The following is a 25,519-nucleotide window of genomic DNA, read 5'->3' on the forward strand; positions in this document are numbered from 1 at the left end:
AAGAGGGGCCACGATCCACCGCCAGAGCTCAGGCCGGCCGTGTCTGAAGAAAGAGAAGAGAGGCCACGATCCACCGGTGGAGTTCAGGCCAGCGGCAGCTGAAGAAAAATAAGAGGCTGTGAGCCGCTGCCAGAGCTCAGGCCGGTGGCAGCTGAAGATACAGAAGAGAGGCCTGGAAACCATTACTGGAGCCCAGGCCGGCGGCGGTTGAAGAAACGGAAAAGAGGCTGCGAGCTGCTGCTGGAGCTCAGGTCGGCGGCAGTTGAACAAAAGGAAGAGAAGCCATGGGCTGTCATCGGAGCCTGGGTCAGTGATGGCCGAGAAAGACAAAACGAGGCAACGGACCACTGCCGGAGTCCAAGCTAGCGGCAGGTCAAAGAAAGGGAAAAGGCACGTGTGCGTGTGAGGCAGTGTGTGTGTGTGTGTGAGAGGCAGCCTGCTTGTGCGTGGTGTGTGTGTGTGAGTAAAGGAGGAAGGAGAAAATATGTGCACTCCCCTCTCTCCAGCTAATCCATGACAATCTTAGGATGACTGGAAATCAAACATTCCCAGATAAGCAGGGGATTTTTTTAAATCCTTTCTAGGTTTAATTGGGTGTATTCTGATGTGTCTCCCAAACACCAAAACAAATTTTAAAAAATGAGTTTTTACTTATTAGATATTCTATTCATCTGCTATATTTAAGTATTTGTTCTTTTGTTTAGTATGCTTTTACTATTATGTTTTATATTCTTGGTTTTATTTGATGTTTTATGAAGAATAGTTATGTTTCTGTTTTTCACTTACAGTATCTGGCTTGTTGTGGATTCCAGTTCAGTTTTGTGGATGTTTCTATTTATACTTATATATATTTATATGTTTATAGTTATATATATGTATTCTGTATTTGTCTGTGTTCTGCCTGTGTCAGAACAAGGCAAGATATTATATGGTATGGTTTCTGTGTAGGGATATATAGAGAACAGGTTGACTACTTGCGTTTCCCTAATAAAAGTGTATTGATGTTTTAGGGCTTTGTGTACTATTTGCAGTGTTGCCTTTTCATGAGTAGGTTGTTACTTTTAAGTGCTGGCAGTTAGTGCTTTTTTTGGTATGAGAGGTTTCGTATATTATAATAATTGTAATTTAGTTTGCTTATGACTTTGAGGGCTAAGCCCAAACCTGACGCATATTACAATAGCCCTAATACCATATGAGTTCCAATATTTTTTTTTAACTTTTTCAGGGTTTACTGGTTGGCACCACAGCAGTGCATGTAAAGAAAGTATACATGTTGATATATTTACTTCATTAGACTGTACTTTGAATGTTCTTTTTTTCATGCAAAATCTTACTACAAATGGATTCATTTTAATTGTGTATGTTGGGGGGGGGGGGAGAAGTGAGACTGGGGGATGTAAGGTTGTAACCTTTGCTGGACGCCTAATATCCTTGTAACAGCTCTGGCTGCATGTGGGAAAGCAGAATTTCATCTGTAGCTGTGCTGTCTCCCTAGCCTCAGCAGCAGCAGTGATGGGTATAGTCTTGGCCATGGCTTCATTTTCTTTTTTTTTTTTTAACCCTGGAGGAAGCAGGCAGTAGGGATCATCTCTGGTCCCCCCTCCCCAGGAGCAAATAGGCAGAACAGAGGCTAGGGAACTATAAAAAAAAAAAAAGGCAGACTGTGTAGGAGTGTGGGAAGCCCTGGGAAGTTGAGGCAATAGAAAAGGGGGGCGAAAAGGAGGTGCCTGCGCGGTGTTAGTGAGGCAGCTGTCTGAGGTGGCTGGGCTGAATTTTGAGAGGGACATCTGGCTGGCTGTTGATCTAGTGAGTCTCCTGGAGAGTGAGGGTGCCAAGAAGGGGTGAGAATGAGAAAGGGAAGAGGCTGCTGCAGCCTGAGGAAGGGCTGGCAACGAGAACATAAGAACGTGCCATTCTGGGTCAGACCAAGGGGGTCCATCAAGCCCAGCATCCTGTTTCCAACAGTGGCCAATCCAGGCCATAAGAACCTGGCAAGTACCCAAAAACTAAGTCTATTCCATGTTACCATTGCTAGTAATAGCAGTGGCTATTTTCTAAGTCAACTTAATTAACAGCAGGTAATGGACTTCTCCTCCAAGAACTTATCCAATCCTTTTTTAAACACAGCTACACTAACTGCACTAACCACATCCTCTGGCAACAAATTCCAGAGTTTAATTGTGCGTTGAGTGAAGAAGAACTTTCTCCGATTAGTTTTAAATGTGCCCCATGCTAACTTCATGGAGTGCCCCCTAGTCTTTCTACTATCCGAAAGAGTAAATAACAGATTCACATCTACCCGTTCTAGACCTCTCATGATTTTTTTTTTAATTCTTTATTTTCAGTTTTTTAAATGATCCCAGGAACAATCCTATACAGAAAATTCAATGTCTTAAAACAGGCAAACAAGCAATTGAGCACTTTTCACTCAAATAGAATACATACATATTCCATTCCATATGTAAATTACAGACATTTAAATTAGCAATTGAGCACTTTTCACTCAAATAGAATACATATATATTCCATTCCATATGTAAATTACAGACATTTAAATTAGCAATTGAGCACTTTTCACTCAAATAGAATACATATATATTCCATTCCATATGTAAATTACAGACATTTAAATTAGCAATTGAGCACTTTTCACTCAAATAGAATACATATATATTCCATTCCATATGTAAATTACAGACATTTAAATTAGCAATTGAGCACTTTTCACTCAAATAGAATACATATATATTCCATTCCATATGTAAATTACAGACATTTAAATTATAAGAAAATGAAGGCTTGGGAGGCGGAAAGGAACAAGTTACATTGGAAAATTATAAGAAATACAATAATAAGATAGACTCGCCGGGTATGCTACAACCTAATTATTTTATTTTCTAAGCCGGGCCTGATGAGGTTATAGTGGAGGAGCGTCCCACTAAGAACGCTTTTAAGTGTTCAGGCTCCTGAAAAATAGAATTGACATTCAAATACCTAATACAGGCCTTACAGGGATATTTTAATATGAACCTTGCTCCCAATTTAAGTACCTCAGGACGCATCAACAGGAAATCCTTTCGACGGGTCTGGGTAGTTTTAATAACATCAGGAAATATCCATATAGGACTACCATAAAAGGAAACTTGTCTATTTCTGAAAAAAAAGGCGCATTATATGATTTCGTTCTGAAAGAAAAGCAAAAGAAACAAGTAAAGGTTTTCTATGATTAATCCCTAGCTCTAAGGACATTTCCAAAATATTAGTCAAGTCCAAAGGAGGGCTTTGTTCTTCCACCTGATTACTCTGCTGGAGGTAGAAGGCTGGCTCAGGAATTTTCAATATTTGTTTCATTTAAGTCTTAAATAACTCAAGAGGCGAGATTGATTTTATTACTGGAAAGTTCAAATTCTGAGGTTATGTGCCCTTAGGGCATTTTCCACTGTTTCCAATCTTTTGGATATAATTCTTTCTGAGTCAATCAGTTTTATTTGCTTGGTATCAACCAATGTCATCCTCCTGTCGAATTCTTCCACCTTGTTACTAAAATTTACTATTAAGTTATTATTTATCACTGTTTGATTTTTTTTATATCAACTGTGGCCTGTGATAAAGTTCTAATGGCGCTTTCAATTGAATTAAGCATAGTCCATATCCCATCCAAAGTTATGATATCAGGTCTAACTGTTGGGAGGCTCACTAAAAGATCTCTTAGCTGGTTTACTCCCTCCTCCTCAACAGTTTCCCCACTCAACCCTGTACCTTGAACCGACAGATGTTCAGCTGCATCTTGCGCTAGCGGTGTGGAGGCCATTGCAGGTCTCTCCAATCTTCCTGGCCTCATTTCCTCCAGCCGCTGTATCTCACTGCCCTCTCCCAGGGCTCCGACACGCTTGGCTCCGATGCTTCTGTCCCTGGCCATCACCATGGCCGCTCCTGCCTCGACCGAGGCAGGGCAAGGTGGAACGCTGTCTCCGGGGTGAGCGGGTTTGCACGGCGCTCCAGGGCTTAGTCGCGTCATGGGTCAAGAGGGGACGGCGCACGCTCCTGAGCCGTTCCCCCAGTGACCAAGCTCCCCGGCATTGGGGATGCAGCTTCCGCGAAGAATCCGGAGATTTGAGGCTGTCGGGGATCGACTATGAGTGAGTTGATATTCTCACCTGTTAGTCTATCCTTTCTTTTTGTATGCGGCATTATTTATTTAGCAGAAGAAAAAAAGAATTTAATAAGACACCAAAGCCTCTCCTCCGGTGATCTCCAGCGGTCCTATACCACGGCGGCCATCTTGCCCCCTTCTCATGATTTTAAACACTTCTATCATATCCCCTCTCAGCCGTCTCAGCATCAACTTTTACACAGTGATGCAGCAGTGCTGGGGGCAGGGGAACACTCATTGAATGAACCCAAGAGAAGCAGCACAACAGCAAACGTCTGTGTGTGTTTGAACCACTGGCTGGCAGTGTGGTTGTCTCACTACTTGGCAACTGTTTCAAGAGCTGATTGGTTGGCAAAAGACTAACACCAGACCAGGAATCCAGGATATATGAGAGATGTAACCAGACTTGTGGGGGTGGGGGGGGCCCAACCAATTGCCTGGATGAAAAGGGGGACTGCAGCTCACTTTCCTCACCTCTGGTCAGGATGTGCTCTGCTTAGTTTAAGAAAAATATGAAATTTATGTTGGAAATTTTTTCCAAATTCTGCCAGGCTCAGGTCACATGGTGTACGTTTCAGTGATTAGCTCAGTGTGCTTTTGGGAGCTTTTAAGGCACATGTCACACAGAAAGTGCACGAGAGAGTCAGATATCCCGTGGGCTAGTTTTGGGGGAAAAAAAATCCCCCAGGCTGTTATTTGCCTGCAATCCGCTCCTGTGCATGGCCGTGACGCACGGAGCTCAGGCTGAAAGCATTACAAAAACACTCAGGGTTATCATTAATGTAGGTTTCTTACTCAAGTTTATTGCCTTATTTACTGTGGTAAAAAAAGCTGTTTAATGGAGGTTTAGCTGACAGCAGGAAATTCTTTCTGACTGAGATGTTTCCCTGGTCCCACAGAATACAGTCGCTGGGAATGCCCCTTATACAAAGTGATCCTATTAATATATTTTCCATAATGGTAATACAGTAGGAAGAAGTAGTGTATTCTGGGTATTTCTTTGGTTGAGCAGGATTTGGTGGTTTGTGGGTAGCTGTATGACTTTTTTGTGGGTGGAAGCGATTCATTGTAGGTGTTTACTGATTGAAGAGTGAACAGTGCATTATTGTACTGGATGTGCAGGTAAAGCTAATAAGAAGTGATTGATTATGTATGTTTGTTTGTTTATTTATTTAAATATTTATAGCCTGCTGATCCACCAGTCTGAGCAAGTAACAACCAACATACACAGCAAACAAAGAACAAATACACAATGATGCTGTACCTTAGACGTATAGGTTAAGTTATTAGGGAGTAACTGAGCTGTGTATTGAGGATGTTTGCTGGTTGTGCACTGAAAGTTCATTTTTATTTATTTAGCTTCTCTTATATTCCACAAAAACCCATATTATGTTCAGTGTGGCGTGCTGGTGGTTAATATGATGCAACTGAGTAGCAGTAGTGTATTGTGGGCGTTCACTGCTTGGACCTTGGATATGGAGGTAAGGTTAATAATATGGTGTGACTGAGCAGTGCATGCTGAGTGCTTGCTAAGCACGGGATGTGCTGATACAGTGAACGTAAGGACTGGAGAGTGCAGTAATGCATGGGTTGTCTGCTGAGGAGTAATTGCCTGGTGTGGTCTGTTGACTGTTGGTAACTGGAGTTCACTGGTATTTAGCTTGTGCTGAACAGGCCTCTCTTTTTCTAAGCCCCGTACATGGAGTGAAGATGTCAGCTTTTCCAGCACACCAGCTGTTTATATTTGCCTCTGGAATTGGGCCTTTCTGTTTCCCTTCCTCTTCACTAAACACCGATAGGGAAGGGGAGAAGGTGGGTTGGCTGGGAAACAAGCAGAGAGATGAAGTAAGCAGGAGACAGGTTTAACTAAAGATGGATTCCGGAAGTGGAGACTCGCAGCCCTAAGGGATGAACAACAGCAGGCCTTGGAGAGAGGGAGAGTAGATCCTGTTCTTAAGAGTGGTACCTAAGAACCAGCCAGCGAAAAGTATCTGAAGTAGCCACATCTTTGTGCGCAGGTGGATGCGCGCCGCTTGGAAAGTCTTGATGAAGATCATCAGAACAGTCGGAAGCGTCCGACATGCCAACAATATCTGCAAGCTGTTAATGCCACTACAAGGGAAAAGAGTGTCCAGAACCCATGGCCCCTTCACAGCTTCTACAAGTGCTAAAGACCTGGTGTGTTTCACTGAGCAAATTTAAGGGGGTGACCAGTAAAAAAAAAACCAAAACACGCTTCACCCCCCAAAAAATGATTTTGAAAGATAACTTTGAAGCATGAGTCGAGGAGTTGACTCGGAGGCAATTGCTATGAGGGAATCTCAGCGGTAGCTTGGAAGTGACACCTAACGGCCATATCAGCTGATTTCTGGAGGGAGCTACTGTTTGTGACTCCCGTCCCCCCCCCCCCACCCGGCCAAAGTCTGACACCACAAAGGCTGGGCCAAGTTAGGAGGGGGGAATACAAAAATAGGGGTACATCCTTGGCTAACTGTAAATGAAAGCTCATAGGCCCTGTAGCTCAGCAGAGGCCAATTCCGATAGAGCTGAAAACCCAAAAGAGGAGGAGGAAAAGGATGGGGAAAACCAATCATGATTCTGAAAAACAATCTTTAAGTTCAGACAGCACCAGATCCCATGAAACCTTTGGAAAGTGAAAGCCTTCCAGCTGCTCTTCTCTGGTTCTGATTTATTGCCTTTTCTTCATTTCCTTTGCTCTTTTTTTTCTCCCCCCTCCCCGACCCCTCCTCCTGTCCATATTTTCCCCTACTTTTTCCTGTGTTCTTCATTTCTGTTTCCTGCCTCTCCTCCCCCTCACTATGAGAAAGTAACTGAGGTGGGACCACTAGAGCTTTTAACCTTGTAGTCTAGGGACATCAGCTCCACTCATGAGCCAGCAGAAGGTCCCGCTGTTGGCTAAACTGTGGGAACATTTCCCAGCTGTATTTATCTCTCGCCAGTGGGGGGAAGGGGGCGGGGTCTTAGTTAAGCATGCATCTAAAGTGGGGGGGAGGAGGAGACAGGGCCATCATATGACAGAGTGCAGAATTGCTGGTGCAGGAAAAGTGCATGCAGCTCTTAGGTTGGTCTCGAACCCTGTGCTGCCATCACCAAGCATGAGGAGTTGGGGCAAGGGAGGTCCAGGGGCAATGAGGGTTGAAAGGTGATCAGGGGAGCTGCTTGAGAACTTAAATGGATCACAGAAGAGCTGTGAGAGGTAAAGAGGAGGTGGGAGAGCCAGCTAGTGGGACAAAGAGCTGAAGGGAGTTGAGGGGGGATAGCTGCAGAGGAGTCAGAGAGGGGGATGGATAGCTGAAGATTGATAGAGAAACAGGGAGGCAAGATGAGAAGGTCATAGAGGTGTTATGGTGGACTCGGGGAATGGAGAGCTGAAAGGGGAGGGGAAGCAAGAGCGGTACAGATGGCAAGTTGAAAGGGAAAGCCAAAGAGGGGGAAATGGAGGGCCAATGGGGTTGAGAGATGGGCAGGTGGAAGAGTGAGAAAGATAGAGATGGAGAAAGAGGAGATAGAAGAGTGACACTAAACATGGTGAGGGAGAAGAAAAAGTGATGGAGAGGAAAGAGATGGTGAAGATAGAGAACAATAGGGAAAGGGAAATGAGATGAAAACCACACATCAAAGACAGATGGAAGTGAACCCCCCCCCCCCCACACACACACACCAAGGGAGATGGAGGTTAAAGAGCATGCTACCATTTAAGCGAACTGCAGCAGAGAAAATAAAGAGGACAATGCAGCTCTGTAACATGAGCCGCCAGCCCAGAAAAACCAGAGTGAGATTGAAAAGGCTGCCAGACCCCTTACTGTGAAGGTGCTTAAATGATTATTGAATAGATGAGTCAGAACTCAGGAGATTTGCGTGTCACAGCCCCTTGACTACTGCTGGTAACTTGCAGTGAAACATCACTTTAAAAACAAACGATAACAAAATCCTAAGTTACAGAACTTTGACTGAAAAAGTCTTGCATTGCAGAATTCTCACTGAGAGAGGGATTGGTGAGAGAAATGTATTGAAAAACAGTCCTAGAAAGCAAACAGATTCTCACCCTGACTAACAAGGGGGCGTCAGAAACCTTGGGTTCCTAGTTCTCAGACAACAGAGAAAAAAGATCTAAGCAGGTTGGAAGCACTTGCACATATTTTCTTTCCACAGCCTTGCTTGAATCTTGGCCTTTTGGCTGAGAGGAGGTGATCTCTCCAGGCTGGATAACAGCAAGTGATTGGCTATGAGCTTAACCAAGCTAGAATTGCTGAAAGCTTGACTTTATGAGTAATATGCAAGCCATGAGCTGAGTGGAGCTGTGAACCCAAACAACAGACAACTTTCCTATCAAGGAAGAAGAGCCTCAGGATAGTTGCAAATCCAAAGGTGGAGTTGGGTTCCCCCCTTGAGGATGTGGACTCCATTGGCAGATCAGGAGTTGGAGTCAGGTCCTCCAGGAGGGTGTGGACAAGGAAGTAGAGTTGGATTCCCCCAGGAGGCTGTGGACCAGGAAGCAAAGTCAAGTCCCCCAGCGGGTATGGACCAGGAGGCGGAATCAGGTACCCCAGGAGGGCACGTACCAGGAGACAAAGCTAGGTCCCTCCCTAGAGGATGCGGACCTCAGCGGCAGACTGGGAGGTGGCATTAAGTCTCCTAAAGAAGGCACGGACCTGTCAGCAGAGTGGAACTGGCGTAGAGGAGACGGCAGCGGTTAAGACACAATAGACTTTTCCCTCAACCAGCACGTCCCACCATCTTAACAGATGGGTGAGACTTGGGATAAAAGGGGAGAGGATAATAATAATACTTGATTAAGTGGGAACGCAAAAGGTTCCTCCTATTCTATATGGTGGTATATTATGGAAACCAGCACCCCCAAATAGCCAAATATTAATGTTCTTTCTGACTTGTAGAAATGTGTATAGTTGAATGGCCTGAGACTAATAACCGTGAGTAGATAAGTCTGCTGTTTGAAATCCTATTAGTGATATACAGTCATGTAGAAGTGTATATAATCATATAGTCTAATAAACCTGTATATATTTGTTCATACTGCCAGCCCTGTTCATAGGCCCATTTGTTTTCCTGGGGTGAAGAGAGGGAAATCCCACCCACTAGCACCTTCTTCCCCAGGTTGAGGCACCAGGGGCCAAGAACGCAAGGAGTGACGGAGTCTGTCCTGGCAGGGTTCCTGCCAGGTCGGTCCCAGACCCAGGAACACTGTGCACTTGTAAGCGGTCAAGGGGGTGTTACAGAATGAAGGATGAAGCAAGAAAACCTGGAAAAGGAGTTATTAGAAGACAGAATGAAAGCAGAAAAAAGACAGAAGGATGACTGACCTGACAAGGATGTCCCCTCCCATTGCTGCAATTCACATTATCCTTAGCATTATTGGCTCAGGCAGTTCATGCTAGCAAAGATATAGCTGGTATTAAAACTGGAGATCCAGTTCATAAAATTGCACTTTTCACAGATGATGCTTTCCTTTTTTTAAAGAAAACCCTCAGTGTCTCTACCTCATTAGTTAACTCCCTGCAGAGAATTTGGACCCCTCTCTGGTTACAAATTCAGTGATTCTAAATCTCTTTTGATTCCTTTTAATTTACTAGATGCACGGATGTCGAATATACCCTCCAACTTTCTGGGCAGTGTGATAGCTTCCAAATTCTGGGGGTTAACATACCCCACTCAGCTAAAAGATCTGTATAAGCTGAATTTCCCACCTATTATATAGCTCACCTGAAAAGGGATGGTCATGCATTGTAGGACCTCTAGGGACCTTCAGTTCCAGTTTGTATTTTACTTATTCATGGGAATTTAATGCTGTAGCAAAGAAAAATCAATGGAAAAATTATTTTTCTCATGGTTTTTATATAACAAAATCATATTTTTTTCCACTGATTTTTGTTCTAACATTGAAATTACAAGGGAAAAAAAAATGAAAATGAAGGTCCTTATGAATCGCTAAACACAAGGATTAATGTACAGTGAGACTGCTACATGTATCTCCCATGTGTCTCTGTATGACACCAGATTGCTTCTTTGCTGAATTAAATAGGATCCTCTTTCTACATACTTGCAATGGTAAATGTGCTAGACTAACAGATAAGCTGTTATGTGCTCCCCAAACTTAGCTTTACTCAATTTTAAAAGGTATTGTTTGGGATTCCCCAGCTGAGTGTGGTTATCCTAGTTTTCCTCTTTTTGAGCAGAGATTGAAAATCATTCTGTTCATCCTTCCACGCTGGGTAGTGCTCTTTTTTTTTTATAAGGGATCATCTTAAGATCTTTCTTGTATTCAATCCCACTGGCTCAGATGGTGCTTTCTGTTTGGGAGAAAGTTTGTCACTTTCGAAAGGTCCCTGCTTCCTTATCTCCTGCCACAATCTTTTATTGGCCCCGGATTTGAGTGTCCAGTCAGATTCCAGTGGTTCACCGACGATGGCACGCGTAGAGCTATGGATTTTGTGATGTGATCTTTGTTTCTCTCAAGAAATGCCATTAAAGCTAAGAATGGTCAAATGGTAATTCCTGGGGGGGGGGGGTGTTGTTTTTTTTGTTATTTTTACTTCCTTCAATTTGAGCACTTTCTTAACACTTAAAAGGATTATTTTCTTAGGCAGTTAAACGCTTTAGAAACATTGCTACAAACAGAAGCTATATTCAAACTCCTTTTGTTTCTGTTTTCTTCAGCCAATAATAAATAAATATTATGTATTGTTAGAGGTGGCAAGGGTCAAAGCATTCCATTCAGCATTGGCGTAAAAAGAGGAACCAGATTAAATTAAAGGAGGCCAAATCCCCTTTAATTAAGAAAGCTGGGCATTCTCTTTCTAGGATGCCAAATCTTAGTATGCTAAAATCCAAGGCTTGGCAGATGTATATGCTTCTACATAGATGCCTTGGCCAACTTCGCTTCCAAAAGTAGATATTTTTAAGTCTCCATATTAAACTGACCAAAACTATAACCAAGCAACATCAGGGAACACGTGTACAGAAGCTGTCTTCCTGTAATACTTGCTTCCAAGAACTCTGAATCTGAGCACAGTTCCACCATATATGCCTACGTGTGCAACCAGCATGTATGAGGAGTCTCTTTCCATGTCCTGGGTATAATGGCAAAGGTAAAATCAAAGGGATAAAGGATTTTATATTGGATATCAAGATGGGTGGTACACACTGAGATGTTGTAAGTGCTTTTCTAAACCTGCACATTAGATCAGGCCATTTGCAAGTCTGAATCCCATTTATGTTCATAGAAATGGTTTTCTATGGGTCTTTTAGGGATTGGGTTGCTTGTTGTATCTCTCTGACTATTCTTACATTTATCAATTTAAGGGCTTTCACTCTGTACTTTTGTCAACTGGATTCATTGTTTGTTAGTTGTATAATGTTCCTGTTTGATGTTTTGAATTTTTCTCAGTCTTAATAAACAAAAGATTGAAAGAAACGAGACAAAAGTATGCCACTGGGACAAAACATCCCAGACAATAAAGGTAGTTTAGGAAACAGGGCAGATAAAGAAAGTAGAATTACAGTGCTGGAGTCTCCACTAAAAAGTCCAAGTTTAGAGTTAAAGGTTAAATAATTTTCTACTCTATAAGAAGGTGGTGAGCCTTCTGGGTCAGGTGGCACATGTGACTTCCAAGAGGAAGCCACAAACATAACTTCCAAGATTTTGCTGGAAACTCTAGCATTCTCGTTTCCAGTGTTCTCCAGTTTGACAGAGCTTTCCATCACTCCCCACACCTCAGAACCTAGTTAATGCTCTTTTCTATGGATATATTTCCCAATAAAAAGGAGATTTTATAAAGAAAGAAAGACAGAATATGATGGAAGATAATGACCAATCTAGTCTGTTCATTTTCTCTTCCTGTGGTATACTGCAAATTATTCTGGATCTTGTAGAATAGTGCACTGCATATATCCTGCACATACGTAGTTATAGCACTATGAAGCACTGATTACTGAACTTGCCAGAGAATTATCCAGCACAGATGACATCATTCCTGGAAGGATGGAACTAAGTTTGTTATTCTAACTGATAAGAAGAGGCCTGTGGCCTATAGTGAGAGCAAGCTAAAGTACACATGTTAAAATATATATCGATTGGCTATTAAAGGTAAAGGGTGTGGATTATGCAGATGACTGATAATAGCAGACCCCAGACCCTTTATAAGCTGATGCACACGTTAAGAGCTCTGAGCAGATTTTAAACAGACCTTGTACACCTTTGCTTGTACTAAATTCTTTCTGTATTTTTCTGCTCCTAGAGGAATTATCCGCCTTCCTCTATTTACTTATCTGTATTAATAAACCTCTCTCTTTATTACCGTCTGAAGCTGGTATTTATTCTGTAATTAGACACAGGGGACGCTCTTCTTTTAACAATCTTCATCTTAATCCTTGGTTTTCTGCAACTAAGGATCCTCTGTGCTTGTCCCATGCATTCTCGAGTTCCTGTACTAAGGATCCTCTGTGCTTGTCCCATGCGTTCTCGAGTTCCTGTACTAAGGATCCTCTGTGCTTGTCCCATGCGTTCTCGAGTTCCTGTACTAAGGATCCTCTGTGCTTGTCCCATGCGTTCTCGAGTTCCTGTACTAAGGATCCTATGTGCTTGTCCCATGCGTTCTCGAGTTCCTGTACTAAGGATCCTCTGTGCTTGTCCCATGCGTTCTCGAGTTCCTCTACTAAGGATCCTCTGTGCTTGTCCCATGCATTCTCGAGTTCCTGTACTAAGGATCCTATGTGCTTGTCCCATGCGTTCTCGAGTTCCTGTACTAAGGATCCTCTGTGCTTGTCCCATGCATTCTCGAGTTCCTGTACTAAGGATCCTATGTGCTTGTCCCATGCGTTCTCGAGTTCCTGTACTAAGGATCCTCTGTGCTTGTCCCATGCATTCTTCAGTTCCTGTACTAAGGATCCTCTGTGCTTGTCCCATGCGTTCTCGAGTTCCTGTACTAAGGATCCTCTGTGCTTGTCCCATGCATTCTGGAGTTCCTGTACTAAGGATCCTCTGTGCTTGTCCCATGCATTCTTCAGTTCCTGTACTAAGGATCCTCTGTGCTTGTTCCATGCATTCTGGAGTTCCTGTACTAAGGATCCTCTGTGCTTGTCCCATGCATTCTGGAGTTCCTGTACTAAGGATCCTCTGTGCTTGTCCCATGCATTCTCGAGTTCCTGTACTAAGGATCCTCTGTGCTTGTTCCATGCATTCTGGAGTTCCTGCACTAAGGATCCTCTGTGCTTGTCCCATGCGTTCTCGAGTTCCTGTACTAAGGATCCTCTGTGCTTGTCCCATGCATTCTTCAGTTCCTGTACTAAGGATCCTCTGTGCTTGTCCCATGCATTCTTCAGTTCCTGTACTAAGGATCCTCTGTGCTTGTTCCATGCATTCTGGAGTTCCTGTACTAAGGATCCTCTGTGCTTGTCCCATGCGTTCTCGAGTTCCTGTACTAAGGATCCTCTGTGCTTGTCCCATGCATTCTTCAGTTCCTGTACTAAGGATCCTCTGTGCTTGTCCCATGCATTCTTCAGTTCCTGTACTAAGGATCCTCTGTGCTTGTTCCATGCGTTCTCGAGTTCCTGTACTAAGGATCCTCTGTGCTTGTCCCATGCATTCTTCAGTTCCTGTACTAAGGATCCTCTGTGCTTGTCCCATGCGTTCTCGAGTTCCTGTACTAAGGATCCTCTGTGCTTGTCCCATGCATTCTGGAGTTCCTGTACTAAGGATCCTCTGTGCTTGTCCCATGCATTCTCGAGTTCCTGTACTAAGGATCCTCTGTGCTTGTCCCATGCATTCTTCAGTTCCTGTACTAAGGATCCTCTGTGCTTGTCCCATGCATTCTGGAGTTCCTGTACTAAGGATCCTCTGTGCTTGTTCCATGCGTTCTCGAGTTCCTGTACTAAGGATCCTCTGTGCTTGTCCCATGCATTCTTCAGTTCCTGTACTAAGGATCCTCTGTGCTTGTCCCATGCGTTCTCGAGTTCCTGTACTAAGGATCCTCTGTGCTTGTCCCATGCATTCTCGAGTTCCTGTACTAAGGATCCTCTGTGCTTGTCCCATGCATTCTCGAGTTCCTGTACTAAGGATCCTCTGTGCTTGTCCCATGCATTCTTCAGTTCCTGTACTAAGGATCCTCTGTGCTTGTCCCATGCATTCTGGAGTTCCTGTACTAAGGATCCTCTGTGCTTGTCCCATGCGTTCTCGAGTTCCTGTACTAAGGATCCTCTGTGCTTGTCCCATGCATTCTGGAGTTCCTGTACTAAGGATCCTCTGTGCTTGTTCCATGCATTCTGGAGTTCCTGTACTAAGGATCCTCTGTGCTTGTCCCATGCATTCTGGAGTTCCTGTACTAAGGATCCTCTGTGCTTGTCCCATGCATTCTGGAGTTCCTGTACTAAGGATCCTCTGTGCTTGTCCCATGCATTCTGGAGTTCCTGTACTAAGGATCCTCTGTGCTTGTCCCATGCGTTCTCGAGTTCCTGTACTAAGGATCCTCTGTGCTTGTCCCATGCGTTCTCGAGTTCCTGTACTAAGGATCCTCTGTGCTTGTCCCATGCGTTCTCGAGTTCCTGTACTAAGGATCCTCTGTGCTTGTCCCATGCGTTCTCGAGTTCCTGTACTAAGGATCCTCTGTGCTTGTCCCATGTGTTCTCGAGTTCCTGTACTAAGGATCCTCTGTGCTTGTCCCATGCGTTCTCGAGTTCCTGTACTAAGGATCCTCTGTGCTTGTCTCATGCGTTCTCGAGTTCCTGTACTAAGGATCCTCTGTGCTTGTCCCATGTGTTCTCGAGTTCCTGTACTAAGGATCCTCTGTGCTTGTCCCATGTGTTCTCGAGTTCCTGTACTAAGGATCCTCTGTGCTTGTCCCATGCGTTCTCGAGTTCCTGTACTAAGGATCCTTTGTGCTTGTCTCATGCGTTCTCGAGTTCCTGTACTAAGGATCCTCTGTGCTTGTCCCATGTGTTCTCGAGTTCCTGTACTAAGGATCCTCTGTGCTTGTCCCATGTGTTCTCGAGTTCCTGGTACTATTTTGCCTCCACTGCCTACCCAAGGAGGCCTTTCCATGCATCTACCTCTCTTTTTGTGAAGAAATATTTTCTAATATTGCCCCTGAATCTGCTTCTGTTGAGCTGCGCATCATAACCCCATTGCTTGCTAAGAGTGTGAAAAGCAATTTCAGTTTTGCTATGTAGAGGGACTAAACAATCTTGAACCTTCCACCAAAGCAGGGAAGCAAAGGAATTACTATTTGATACAAATACAAGCAGAAATAATTAGACAATAACCACAATATAATCAGCAATGAGCACTCCAATCCGTAGTAACAGGCTCTAGGTGTCAGGGACAGTCTTAGTGATTCTCGGACCCTGGGCAAAAGTCAAGGCTGGCTGTCCCGATATTTCCACCCAACCTACTCTGAGCAAGAATAAAGCGACCAGTTTTCACAATTCATTACTCTTCAGTAATGCACTGCAGTTTGCATTATGAGTCCCCACCAAAACACTTCTTGGCCTCATTCCTCCCAAAAAAAAAAAAAAAAAGACACCACCACCATTAGTAATATTGTTTTTCTGGGGGATGCGAGACTCCAACATGACACCTCCTGCCATACAAAACATATTTCCTACCTGTAACTGTCTCCCAGTCTTTCTTTCAGGTGGCAGAGGCTGCCACACATGCAGTGGGGGGAAGCAGCTTCAGTGGTGGTGAGGGGGCTCTCAGGCAGGCAGCAGACCCCAGCCTCAGTGGCCATAGTGATGATGATGGTGGTGGAGGAGGCTGCTAAGTCAGCAGGCCCTGGCTTTAGAGAGAGGGATCCTTCAGTGGTGGTGGGGACTCCCAGGCACGTAGGCCCCAGTGATGGTGGGGGCTTCTGAATTCCGAGCCACAGTACGAGGAGTTCCAAACTAGGAGGCTGCAGCAGAGGCTCTGAGGCAAAGCAGTGAAGACTGCTGGTAGCAAGATGTAGTGGGGTTTCCGATGAGGAAGAGATAATAGCGGAGCTTGCAAGCACAAGGTGGCAGAGGTGCATGGACCAGTGCCATCTCCTGCAAGCACCTCCCGCGTTGTGTGGCATGCTATGCTTGTGCCACCTCCTCCTTCCGCTAGAAATTGGCTGCTCGCTGCATCAGAGCAAATGCGCCTTTAACGTGGACAAGTGCAAAGTGAAGCATGAAGGGAAGAGCAACCCAAATTATAGCTACCTAAAGCAAGGATCCATTTTGGGAGTCATCATCCAAGAAAAGGATCTAGGCATAATTGGGCCTCTTATTCAGCCAGCAGATAGCCGGATGAGTTCAGCGACTGCTAGACTTAGCCAGAGAACTTTGTGGGCAGGCAGTGGGCGGATCGAGGCGGCACTACTTAGCTGGATAACTTATACAGCTAAGTAGCAATATTTAGATTTAGCTGGGTAAGTTATGCGTTACTTAGACGGATACAACTTATCCAGCTAAGTGGCGACTTCTATTCGGATATTCAGTGGCATAGCTATGCCACTGAATATCCACGTAACTTACAGGCCGATACAGTAAAGTTCGCGGGAGAGCGCCTGCTCTCCTGGCGTGCACACAGGCCAGTGTCCTGTGCGCGTGATACAGTAAAACAAAATATTTAAATTAGGGCCCGCGGTAAAAAGAGGCGCTAGGGACACTAGCACATCCCTAGCGCCTCTTTTTGGACAGGAGCGGCGGCTGTCAGCGGGTTTGATAGCCGACGCTCAATTTTGCCGGCGTCGGTTATCAAGCCCGCTGACAGCCACGGGTTTGGAAACTGGACGCTGGCAAAATTGAGCGTCTGGTTTTCAACCCGCGAGCCGCGGGCTGATTTTAAATTTATTTTTTTTTAAATTTTTAACTTTTTTTAACTTTTGGGACCTCCGACTTACTATCACCATGATATTAAGTCGTTGGGTGCACAGAAAAGTAGTTTTTACTGCTTTTCTGTGCACTTCCCCGGCGCCGGCAGAAATTAACGCCTACCTTTGGGTAGGCGCTAATTTCTTAAAGTAAAATGTGCGGCTTGGCTGCACATTTTACTTATTGTATCACGCGGGAATGACTAATAGGGCCATCAACATGCATTTGCATGTTGCGGGCGCTATTAGTCTCGGGGGGGTTGGACACGCGTTTTCAATGCGCTATTACCCCTTACTGAATAAGGGGTAAAGCTAGCGCATCGAAAACGTGCGTCCAAATGTGGGTTAACAGTGTATCGGCCTGAAAGTAACTTAGCTGTTTAGACTTTAAATATGTACCTCAGCATTGATAATATGTTGAAATCTTCTGCTTTGTGTGCGGCAGTGGCCAAGAAAGTAAATAGAATGCTAGGAATTATTAGGAAAGGAATGAAGAATAAAATAGAGAATATTATAATGCCTCTATATTGCTCCATGGTGCAACCTCATCTTGAGTATTGTGTGCAGTTCTGGTCACTGCATCTAAAAATAGACAGCAGAATTAGAAAAGGTACAGAGAAGGGCAACCAAAATGATAAAGGGGATGGAATGATTTCCCTATGAAGAAAGGTTAAAGAGGCTAGGGCTTTTCAGTTTGGAGAAGAGAAGGCTGAGTGGAGATATGATAGAGGTCTATAAAATAATGAGAGGAGTGGAACTGGCAAATGTAAATTGGTTGTTTACTCTTTCAAAAAGTATGAAGACTAGGGGACATTCAATGAAGTTACTACGTGATACATTTAAGACGAATAGGTGAAAATAATTTTTTACTTAAAGCATAATTAAACTTTGGAATTTGTTGCCAGAGGATGTGATGAAAGATGGTAGTGTAGCTGGGTTTAAAAAAGGTTTAGTCAAGTTCCTGGGAAAAAAAAGTCCATAAACCATTATTTATTTATTTATTTAAAAACTTTTCTATACCGTCGTTTAGTAGTGCACCATCACAACGGTTTACAGTTAGGCACAAATATGTTTGGTTTGGTTTCTAAATTATTAAGGTGAACTTAGGGAAATTTATTTATTTATTTATTTATTATTTTTATTATACCGAGTTTCATGATGGAATCACATCAACCCGGTTTACAATTAACAATGTGAGTAAAGGCAGAGAGTAACATAGTAAAACATTTCCCAATTCAACGTCACATATAGAATGAAACTTAACAGGTATAATAACAATATTTAGGATGTGAGAAAGTTACAAAAAACAGGGAAAAATAACTAGGAGGAAATCCACTGCTTATCCCTGGGATAAAGCAGCATGGAATCTATTGAACGTAGGAACCCTGCCAAGTATTTGTGACCTGGACTGGCCACTGTTGGAAACAGGATACTAGGCTTGATGGCTCTTTGGTCTGAGACAGTATGCAAATCTTATGTTCTTATGTTAAATCTACCTGCAAAAGTGACACCTGCTAAAACATCTGCACAGATTTCCTATGAAAATGTACTTTTGAAACTCTAAATGTAAGAGAATAAGTGCAAGCCCCTCCCCAGCTTTGCCTCTGGGGCTGCTCTGCTGAGGCTAGGATTCTATTAGATAAATGAGGCTTGACCGACGTGCCGCAAATGCGCAGTAGAGAGCAGCTCTACCGCGCATGTGCGGGCGAACACGTCGGTCAGAGCAGAGCGTCAGCTCTTTGAAAACATGGCGGTGGCGAGGAGTGGTGGCGGCGGCGCGCGCGAGGGAGGGAGGGACCTCCCCCGGAGATCTTCCGTTTGTGACTGAGGGGAGGGAGGAGGGAGTGACTGAGGGGAGGGAGGATAGAGGGAGGGAAACTAGAGGGGGGAGAGGGAAGGAAATGGACTGAAATTTTTTTTTTAATGTAGTGCGTTGTTACAGGCTTAACGGCTAGTATTCACATAAAAGAGAACATATGTGCACATTTTCCTGCGAGCAATTTTGTGAAAAGCCATTTCTGCACATAAAACATTACATAAGAACACATTGTTTTATCCTTCAGAAATGCCTTTTGGGTTGGAGGGAATTAGAGAATGGGGGGGGGGTGGAGAACTGGTTTGTTTAGTTAGGGGGTAATAATTTGTATTGTATGTGTAAGATGTTTGCCTGTTTGCTTTGTATGACGGAAACATTTAATAAAACCTAAGTTAAAAAAACCCCCAAACCTTTGAAAATGGCCTTCCCAGATGGCCATTTTCAAACTTATGTAGGTGGGTGAAAAGCATTTTACTTGTATATATTGGCCGTCTGGAATTTACGGCGCTATATCTGCGCGCCATTCTGCAACATTCCGGGGGGCGGTGGTGGTTAGGGCGGGAAGGAGTAGGCGGGTAAAACGGCATTTTCAATTCCGTACCCGTGCTTTTCTAGCACCGCCGCCCCCCGCACATAAAGCGGGCGCAAGGCCTCCTTTGTAACCTGGGCAATTCTGCAAAGTGCAAGCCCTGGTGAACTTTCCCTTGGAGAACCGGTGCAAAGACGGCGGGTAAACAGTGCCGCACGGACTTTGCACGAACGCGGGCTGCTGGGGGCGTTTCGTGTGTATTTCTCATCCCCGGAATGGACACGGGTGTACTCCTGACCTCTCCGGAGTAGAGCTCAGGCCCAGCCAGGGGCTCCCGCTATAACCAGTTTGGTTTTAGATGCGCAGCATAAAAGGTGGGGGAGGCGAGCACTTCTAAATGATGCTGCGGGACGGTCGGAACAGCTGGCCCCCCTGACGGGCAGAGGTGGGAAAGTGCCGGCTGGGGGATTCTTTCTCCTTTCCTCCCGCGGCAGAGCAAACACACAGAGCGCGCGACCTGTGCGGCCGCGGCAGGAGCTCTTTTCCGTAATCCGCCCGGCTTCCCACAAAGCTCTCAGGATCGCGCGAGTACGTGAGGAACTGCAGGTCTGCGCCACCTCAGCTCTCCCTTCCCCCTGCTTCACTCACCGGCCCTCCTCTTCCATTCATTCTCTCTCTTTCTTTCCCCTTGTTCCTCGTCTCCTTTCTTTCTTTCATACAGAGTGGCACGTATCACACACACACACTAATGTCACATGCTAATCTACCTTCTTTGGTAATACGTACGCGGCATGCACGCACTAATCTGCCCTTCATGCCACACGTAGGACGTTAGGGTTCTTGGCTGCACTTTCTTCCTCAGTGTGGTCACTGGCACATGGGGACGCAGTTTTGCTGTGTCAGAGTTTGCTTGCATCGGCTTGTGGTGTTCTGTTGCCACCCTGAAGCTGCTTATGACTCCGAGGCTGCAGGGGGGGGCTAGTGCTGGATGTGTTTGAATGCTGGGCAGAAATCAGATACAAGAGTTTATTTTCCAAAAAGACTAAAAGATAGTCAAGTACTTTTGAACAAATTGTATCCCTAACCTAGGATAAATGCAGGTAGGGCCATGTTTGAGGCTTTATTTATTAGTGCAGCTGTGCGCTCCTGCTCATCAGGGGCAGGGAGTAGGTGGAACTTTCCCAGGGGATGTAACTCAGCTCTGGCAAGGGCTATGGGTGTATCACCTGGTGGTAGGGGGGAGGGAAGGGAGGCTATCACAGGGGCTGCACTCATCTTCTGGCCAGGGGCACTGAGTGTAGGGAGGAAGATGCGGGATGGAGAGAAAGAAAGAAGATAGGGGTTAGGAAGGAGGGAGAGGGAAGAAGAAGGTGAGGGAGGTGAAGGGAGATGAGGGACTTATGAATGGTAGAAAAAGAGAAGGTAGAGGGGAGGGAAGGAGGTGAGAAGGCAGAAAAAGAGGGATGTTGGAGAAGAAAGGTAAGGAGAGAGTTAGGAGAAGAGGGAGGAAAGTGAGGTTTGTTTTTTCTCCATCTACTTTTTCCCCTCACTTGAGAGGGTGATCTCTCACCTCATGAAATAAATTATTCCATTGTTCCATGGAACAGAATCTTCTCACTTTAAACCAATGCCAAATTACCCCAGCTAAAAACTATTCTTCACTAAAAGCAGCTGGCTCACCGTAATCTGAGGCTAAGCAATGATTAAAGCTGTGAGCTTTCGAATCCCCTCCTGCAGAAGTCTGGAAAGTTTGCGTTTTTCAGTATTTGTCATCCTGATAATTTATTTATTTATTTATTTCACATTTTTCTATACCGAGCTTCATGGTTGTTATTCCCTTTCCCTAGCCGCTCTGCTGGTTCATGTTTCCATTTTGTGCAGCGGGGCTCAGCTTTGATTTTTGACTGTGGCCTCCGCTGACTTTTTCCTCCCTCCCTGTGGGAAGTGACACTCTCATGACAGTTACCTCGCAAATCCTCAGGGGCTTTTCCCTCTCTGGGAAAACGCTGCTCAGGCCCCATCATTAGGGAGGGATGACTCTGCAGAGGGGACAAGGTCAGTGTTAATTACAGTGGTGGAGTCTCCTGAGAAACCAAACAGAGCCTCCAAGGCTCTTCTCTCCCTCTGGCAGTCAGGCGGCTCATGGGATCTCCTGGACCTTGGACACAGAACCTCCATCTGCTTGGGGCACAGCTTAGTCACAAGGGTATCGAACTGCATTCCTTGAGAGTAGCAAACTGGTTTGGTTTTCAAAATCCCTAATGAATATGCATGCATGGCCTGTTTGTGCATCAGTTGTATACAAATATATCTCATGCATATTCAGTAGAAACATCCTGAAAATCAGACTGGCCTTCCAGGATTGCAGTTTGACACCCCTGGTTTAGTGTCCAGTGGCTCTTGGCTGTGATGATCACAGAGGAAATCTCTGATGGCTTCCCAGCCCCTGGAGTCGGAGTCAGAGTCATGGAAGTAATAGGTCGTAGCCTGCTCTGAACTTCTGGAGGGTGTGGATTAAACATCTTTTGAAATAAATAAAAATAAGCAAGTAGTGATCTTGTCTGATGACAGTGCCTGACTGACTGGGGCAAAACTTCAACCATCTTAACTTTAAATAATCTCTGCAAGGAATATAGCGCAACACAGTAGTGAGGTCAGTTTGTCTTGACAGCATGCATATCGCGCTGAGGAGTGTCAGACTTTCCATCCCTCTCAAGTTTTGTGGTATTGCATCAAGAATGGGTAAACCAGGTAGATCTTATGATACTTATCTGCGATCATCTTCTAGTTCCCTGTCAGGAACTTTCTATGCCAGGGGTAGGTAACGCCTGTCCTGGAGTGCCACAAACCGTTATGCTTATCAGGACAAACACAATGAATATGCATGTGATATACATATATCAATGGAGGCAATGCATGCAAATATACCTCATGCATAATCATTGTGGATATCCTGAAAACCAGAACTCCAGTTTTGGAGCTTCCTATCCCTAGTTCTGTGCACTGCTCTGAGAATCTCCAAACCTGCCTTCCTCCTTGACAGGAATCTTCTGTGCTCTCAGGATCCCGAAACCTTCCCATCCTCATACCTAGGAACACTAAGGATTTGTCCCAGAGAGACTCAGGAAATTTGTTTCAATTGCTGGTCTCTGGGGAAACCGTGAAAGGCTCAGGGCCTGTCAGTTTACTGCTCCAGTCACTTCCCGTCAGCAAGCCTGCAGGTAGGGGAGATTAAGCCTGGAGCACACACACACTGTATGTGGGGAGAAACTGCTGCTGTGATTCCAGGACGTGGGACTCAGCTGAGAATAGAGTGCAGGTGCACAGGTTTCTGAGCTGTGATTTATAAGGGGATGGGGAGCAAGGAGAGTGCTGGGGGGTCTGGGAGGGAGGAAAGAAGGTGATGAATGCCAGGGCCTTCCCCAGAGGGGGAAAAATGGTGGTGGCGGCAGAGAGAGAGAGATAGTGTGGATTAGCAGGGATGAGGTGGAACAGAGAAAGTTGATGGGAGGAGGGTGACAGCGGGTAGATACAGGAGTAACTAAGGACATTTTTTTTTTTTTTTTTACATAAAGGGTAGTGGATGCATGGTCAAACTCCCTGTGGGGGCAATGGAGACGAAGACAGTTTCTGAATTCAAGATAGCATGGGAGAAATACAAGGAATCACTGAGGAAGCGGTAGGGATGGTGAAGCTGAGCAGTTATTTGGATGGACAGACAAGACAGGTCATCACATTCCTATGTTACTATATGATATGCATTATTCCTTCCTCTTTCCTCCCACCCTCCCCCCACTAATCAACAGCAATATCAGGGTGACCACAACTCAAAAGTTCCCATCTGGAACCTTCCATGCATTGCTCTGCGAATCAAACTTTCTACCTTCCAACGGCATCAGAAACCTTCTGTGCACTGCTCTGAGGATTCCACACGCCCAGGAACCTTCAGCACACTTCTTTGAGGACCCTCAAACCTCTCTACCCCGTCTGAGGATCTTCAAACTTTCCTAATTTGGGGACCACTGACTTGATTCTCACCTAAGCTTTACAGATTTTCTTCTATTCTGTGAACAAAGTATTGTAGGTGCAATATCAGTCCACTTAATATGTAGAAATAAAGGTCATAAAGAAGTTGTGAAACCTTTTTTTTTTAACAGTAAATAACTTGTTCCGTGCCATTTCTTCTTCCATTTTGTAACATATTCATTGAGGTTTTAACAATTTTTTTTTAATCTGTGTATGCAGGAGAATTCTGTACGTATATAAACAGGTTGAATTAATTATTTATTTCTAAAATTTCTAGTCTGCCAATCCAAAATAGTTTGTTCTAGGCAGAGTACAAAAGAAATGTAAAATACAATCTCAGTTAAAAATGATGTACAAAAACTGGCATCATAAATAAACAGTGGAACTATTAAAAAAAGATTAGTTATACTCTAATACAGTTGTTCCCAAACCTGTCCTGGAGAACCTCATTTGCATGCTATAGAATTTGCATGCAGTGCTTCTATAGCATGCACATTTTATCTCATGCATATTCATTGTGGATATCCTGAAAACCTGAGTGACTGGGGTCCCCCAGGACAGATTTAGGAACCTCTGGCTTAGATTACAAATATATCAATATCCTGTCTTTCCTATGTGAGTGAACAGCCCCAAATCACAAACTGTATCAAGTATCTGACCAATATGCCTGAGGGAATGAAAAGGCCTTCAGCTTTTTTGTCCTAAAGATTAAATAGCCCAGGGGCAGCCAATGCTGGTCCTTGAGAGCCACAAACAGGCCAAGTTTTCAGGATATCCTCAATGAATATGCATGAGATGGATTTGCATGCAAAGGAGGCAGTGCATGCAGATCTAGCTCATGCATATTCACTGTGGATATCCTGAAACGCCCAAATGACTTGAGACCCCCCCTGCTATAGTGAATGTCCCGACTGCGTGTTTCCAAAGGGAGAGTAATTTCCAAACATCGCACATAAGGTTATACCAGTGTTCAAAGTCAACTAGCATGCGTAAATCTGCTATGAAAATTATTCTAAAAAAACCCTCCCCCACACAAGTTACGCCTGCTGTTAGGTGCACACAACATTTTCCTGAAAACTTAACGCGTGTACGGTCAAATTTTATAAAGCATGTTCGTAAATCCGAACCACTCCCAATGCCTCTATTCAATCCAGTAAACGAACGTGCAAACAGGACATAGGTGCGTTGGTTTTCCCCGCAGTTCTGTAAAAGGCCATTTCTGCATGTAAAACACCGTTTTACGCATTGCGACGTGTCTGCGCACAAACGTGGTTTGTGATCACGTGCATATAGCGCCTGTTAAGCATGCTGCATGGGCCAGATGTACTAAAGTTTTTTCCTTGTTTTGTGCATGCAGCGAGTAGTTTGTCACGGCGTTTTGCTCTCTCTCTCCCTCTCCTGTCCTTTGTCTCAGGGAACCCACCGGCAACGTGACGGAGGATGGGCACCCACAAGGAAGACTGCTGACCCAGTTGCTCAACCACACGTGGGCTGCCACAGAGACAAGAGCGGACAAGGCAGCAGCGCCCGGACCGCGGCCTTCGCGCTTGCTCCCCAACACTTGGCCGCACTTCCGAGAGAAGAGAAACGCACACCATCGCCCCCATATGATGCGCGTGGCCTGTGTGCTGGGCACGTGTCAGGTCCAGAACCTGAGCCACCGGCTGTGGCAGCTGGTGGGGCAGTCGGGTCGTGAGGACTCCTCCCGCATCAGCCCCCACAGCCCCCACAGCTATGGATGAGTGTCGCGGCCTGCATGCCCAGGCCGGCAGGGCCCCAGAGGGACCAGGGGGTCAAGCTTCTTACTCTTCTGTGTGAGCTTGGAGCAGTGCTAACCTGCTGCCCAGCCATCTGTATGCTTAGCTCCTCTCTGCTGAACTTCAGTCTTTATTGAATAGCTCATAGAGTAAATCACCAAACCGTTTACCAGTCTCTGTGTCCTATTTCCATCCCATCCCCGCTGTGGCATCCAGCCTGTTCCTAACACGGTCTGACTAAAGGTGGAAGGATATGGAAGGAGGGGGGAAAGCATAGAGCAAGAGGGGCTCAGGTGAAGGCGAGGGGAGGCGATAGGAAGGCATGAAGGGACAGAGGAGAGGTGAAGGCGGGGAAAGGCATGGAGGGAGAAA

At 45.0% G+C, this 25,519-nt stretch overlaps 1 protein-coding gene across 2 annotated transcripts in view; it reads left to right on the plus strand.

The window, feature by feature from the left end:
• The window catches only part of ADM2 (adrenomedullin 2), a 41,211-nt gene extending 15,897 nt beyond the window's left edge, over positions 1-25,314 (plus strand). For both annotated transcript variants that reach the window (XM_029615647.1, XM_029615646.1), the window contains exon 3: positions 24,805-25,314. In XM_029615647.1, the coding sequence (XP_029471507.1) occupies positions 24,805-25,132 (328 nt within the window). In that variant the 3' untranslated portion in view covers positions 25,133-25,314. The remainder of the gene's footprint in view (positions 1-24,804) is intronic.
• The last annotated feature ends 205 nt before the right edge of the window (positions 25,315-25,519 follow it).

Source organism: Rhinatrema bivittatum, chromosome 9 (assembly GCF_901001135.1).
Source record: "Rhinatrema bivittatum chromosome 9, aRhiBiv1.1, whole genome shotgun sequence".
In the NCBI taxonomy this organism is placed as follows: Eukaryota; Metazoa; Chordata; class Amphibia; order Gymnophiona; family Rhinatrematidae; genus Rhinatrema; species Rhinatrema bivittatum.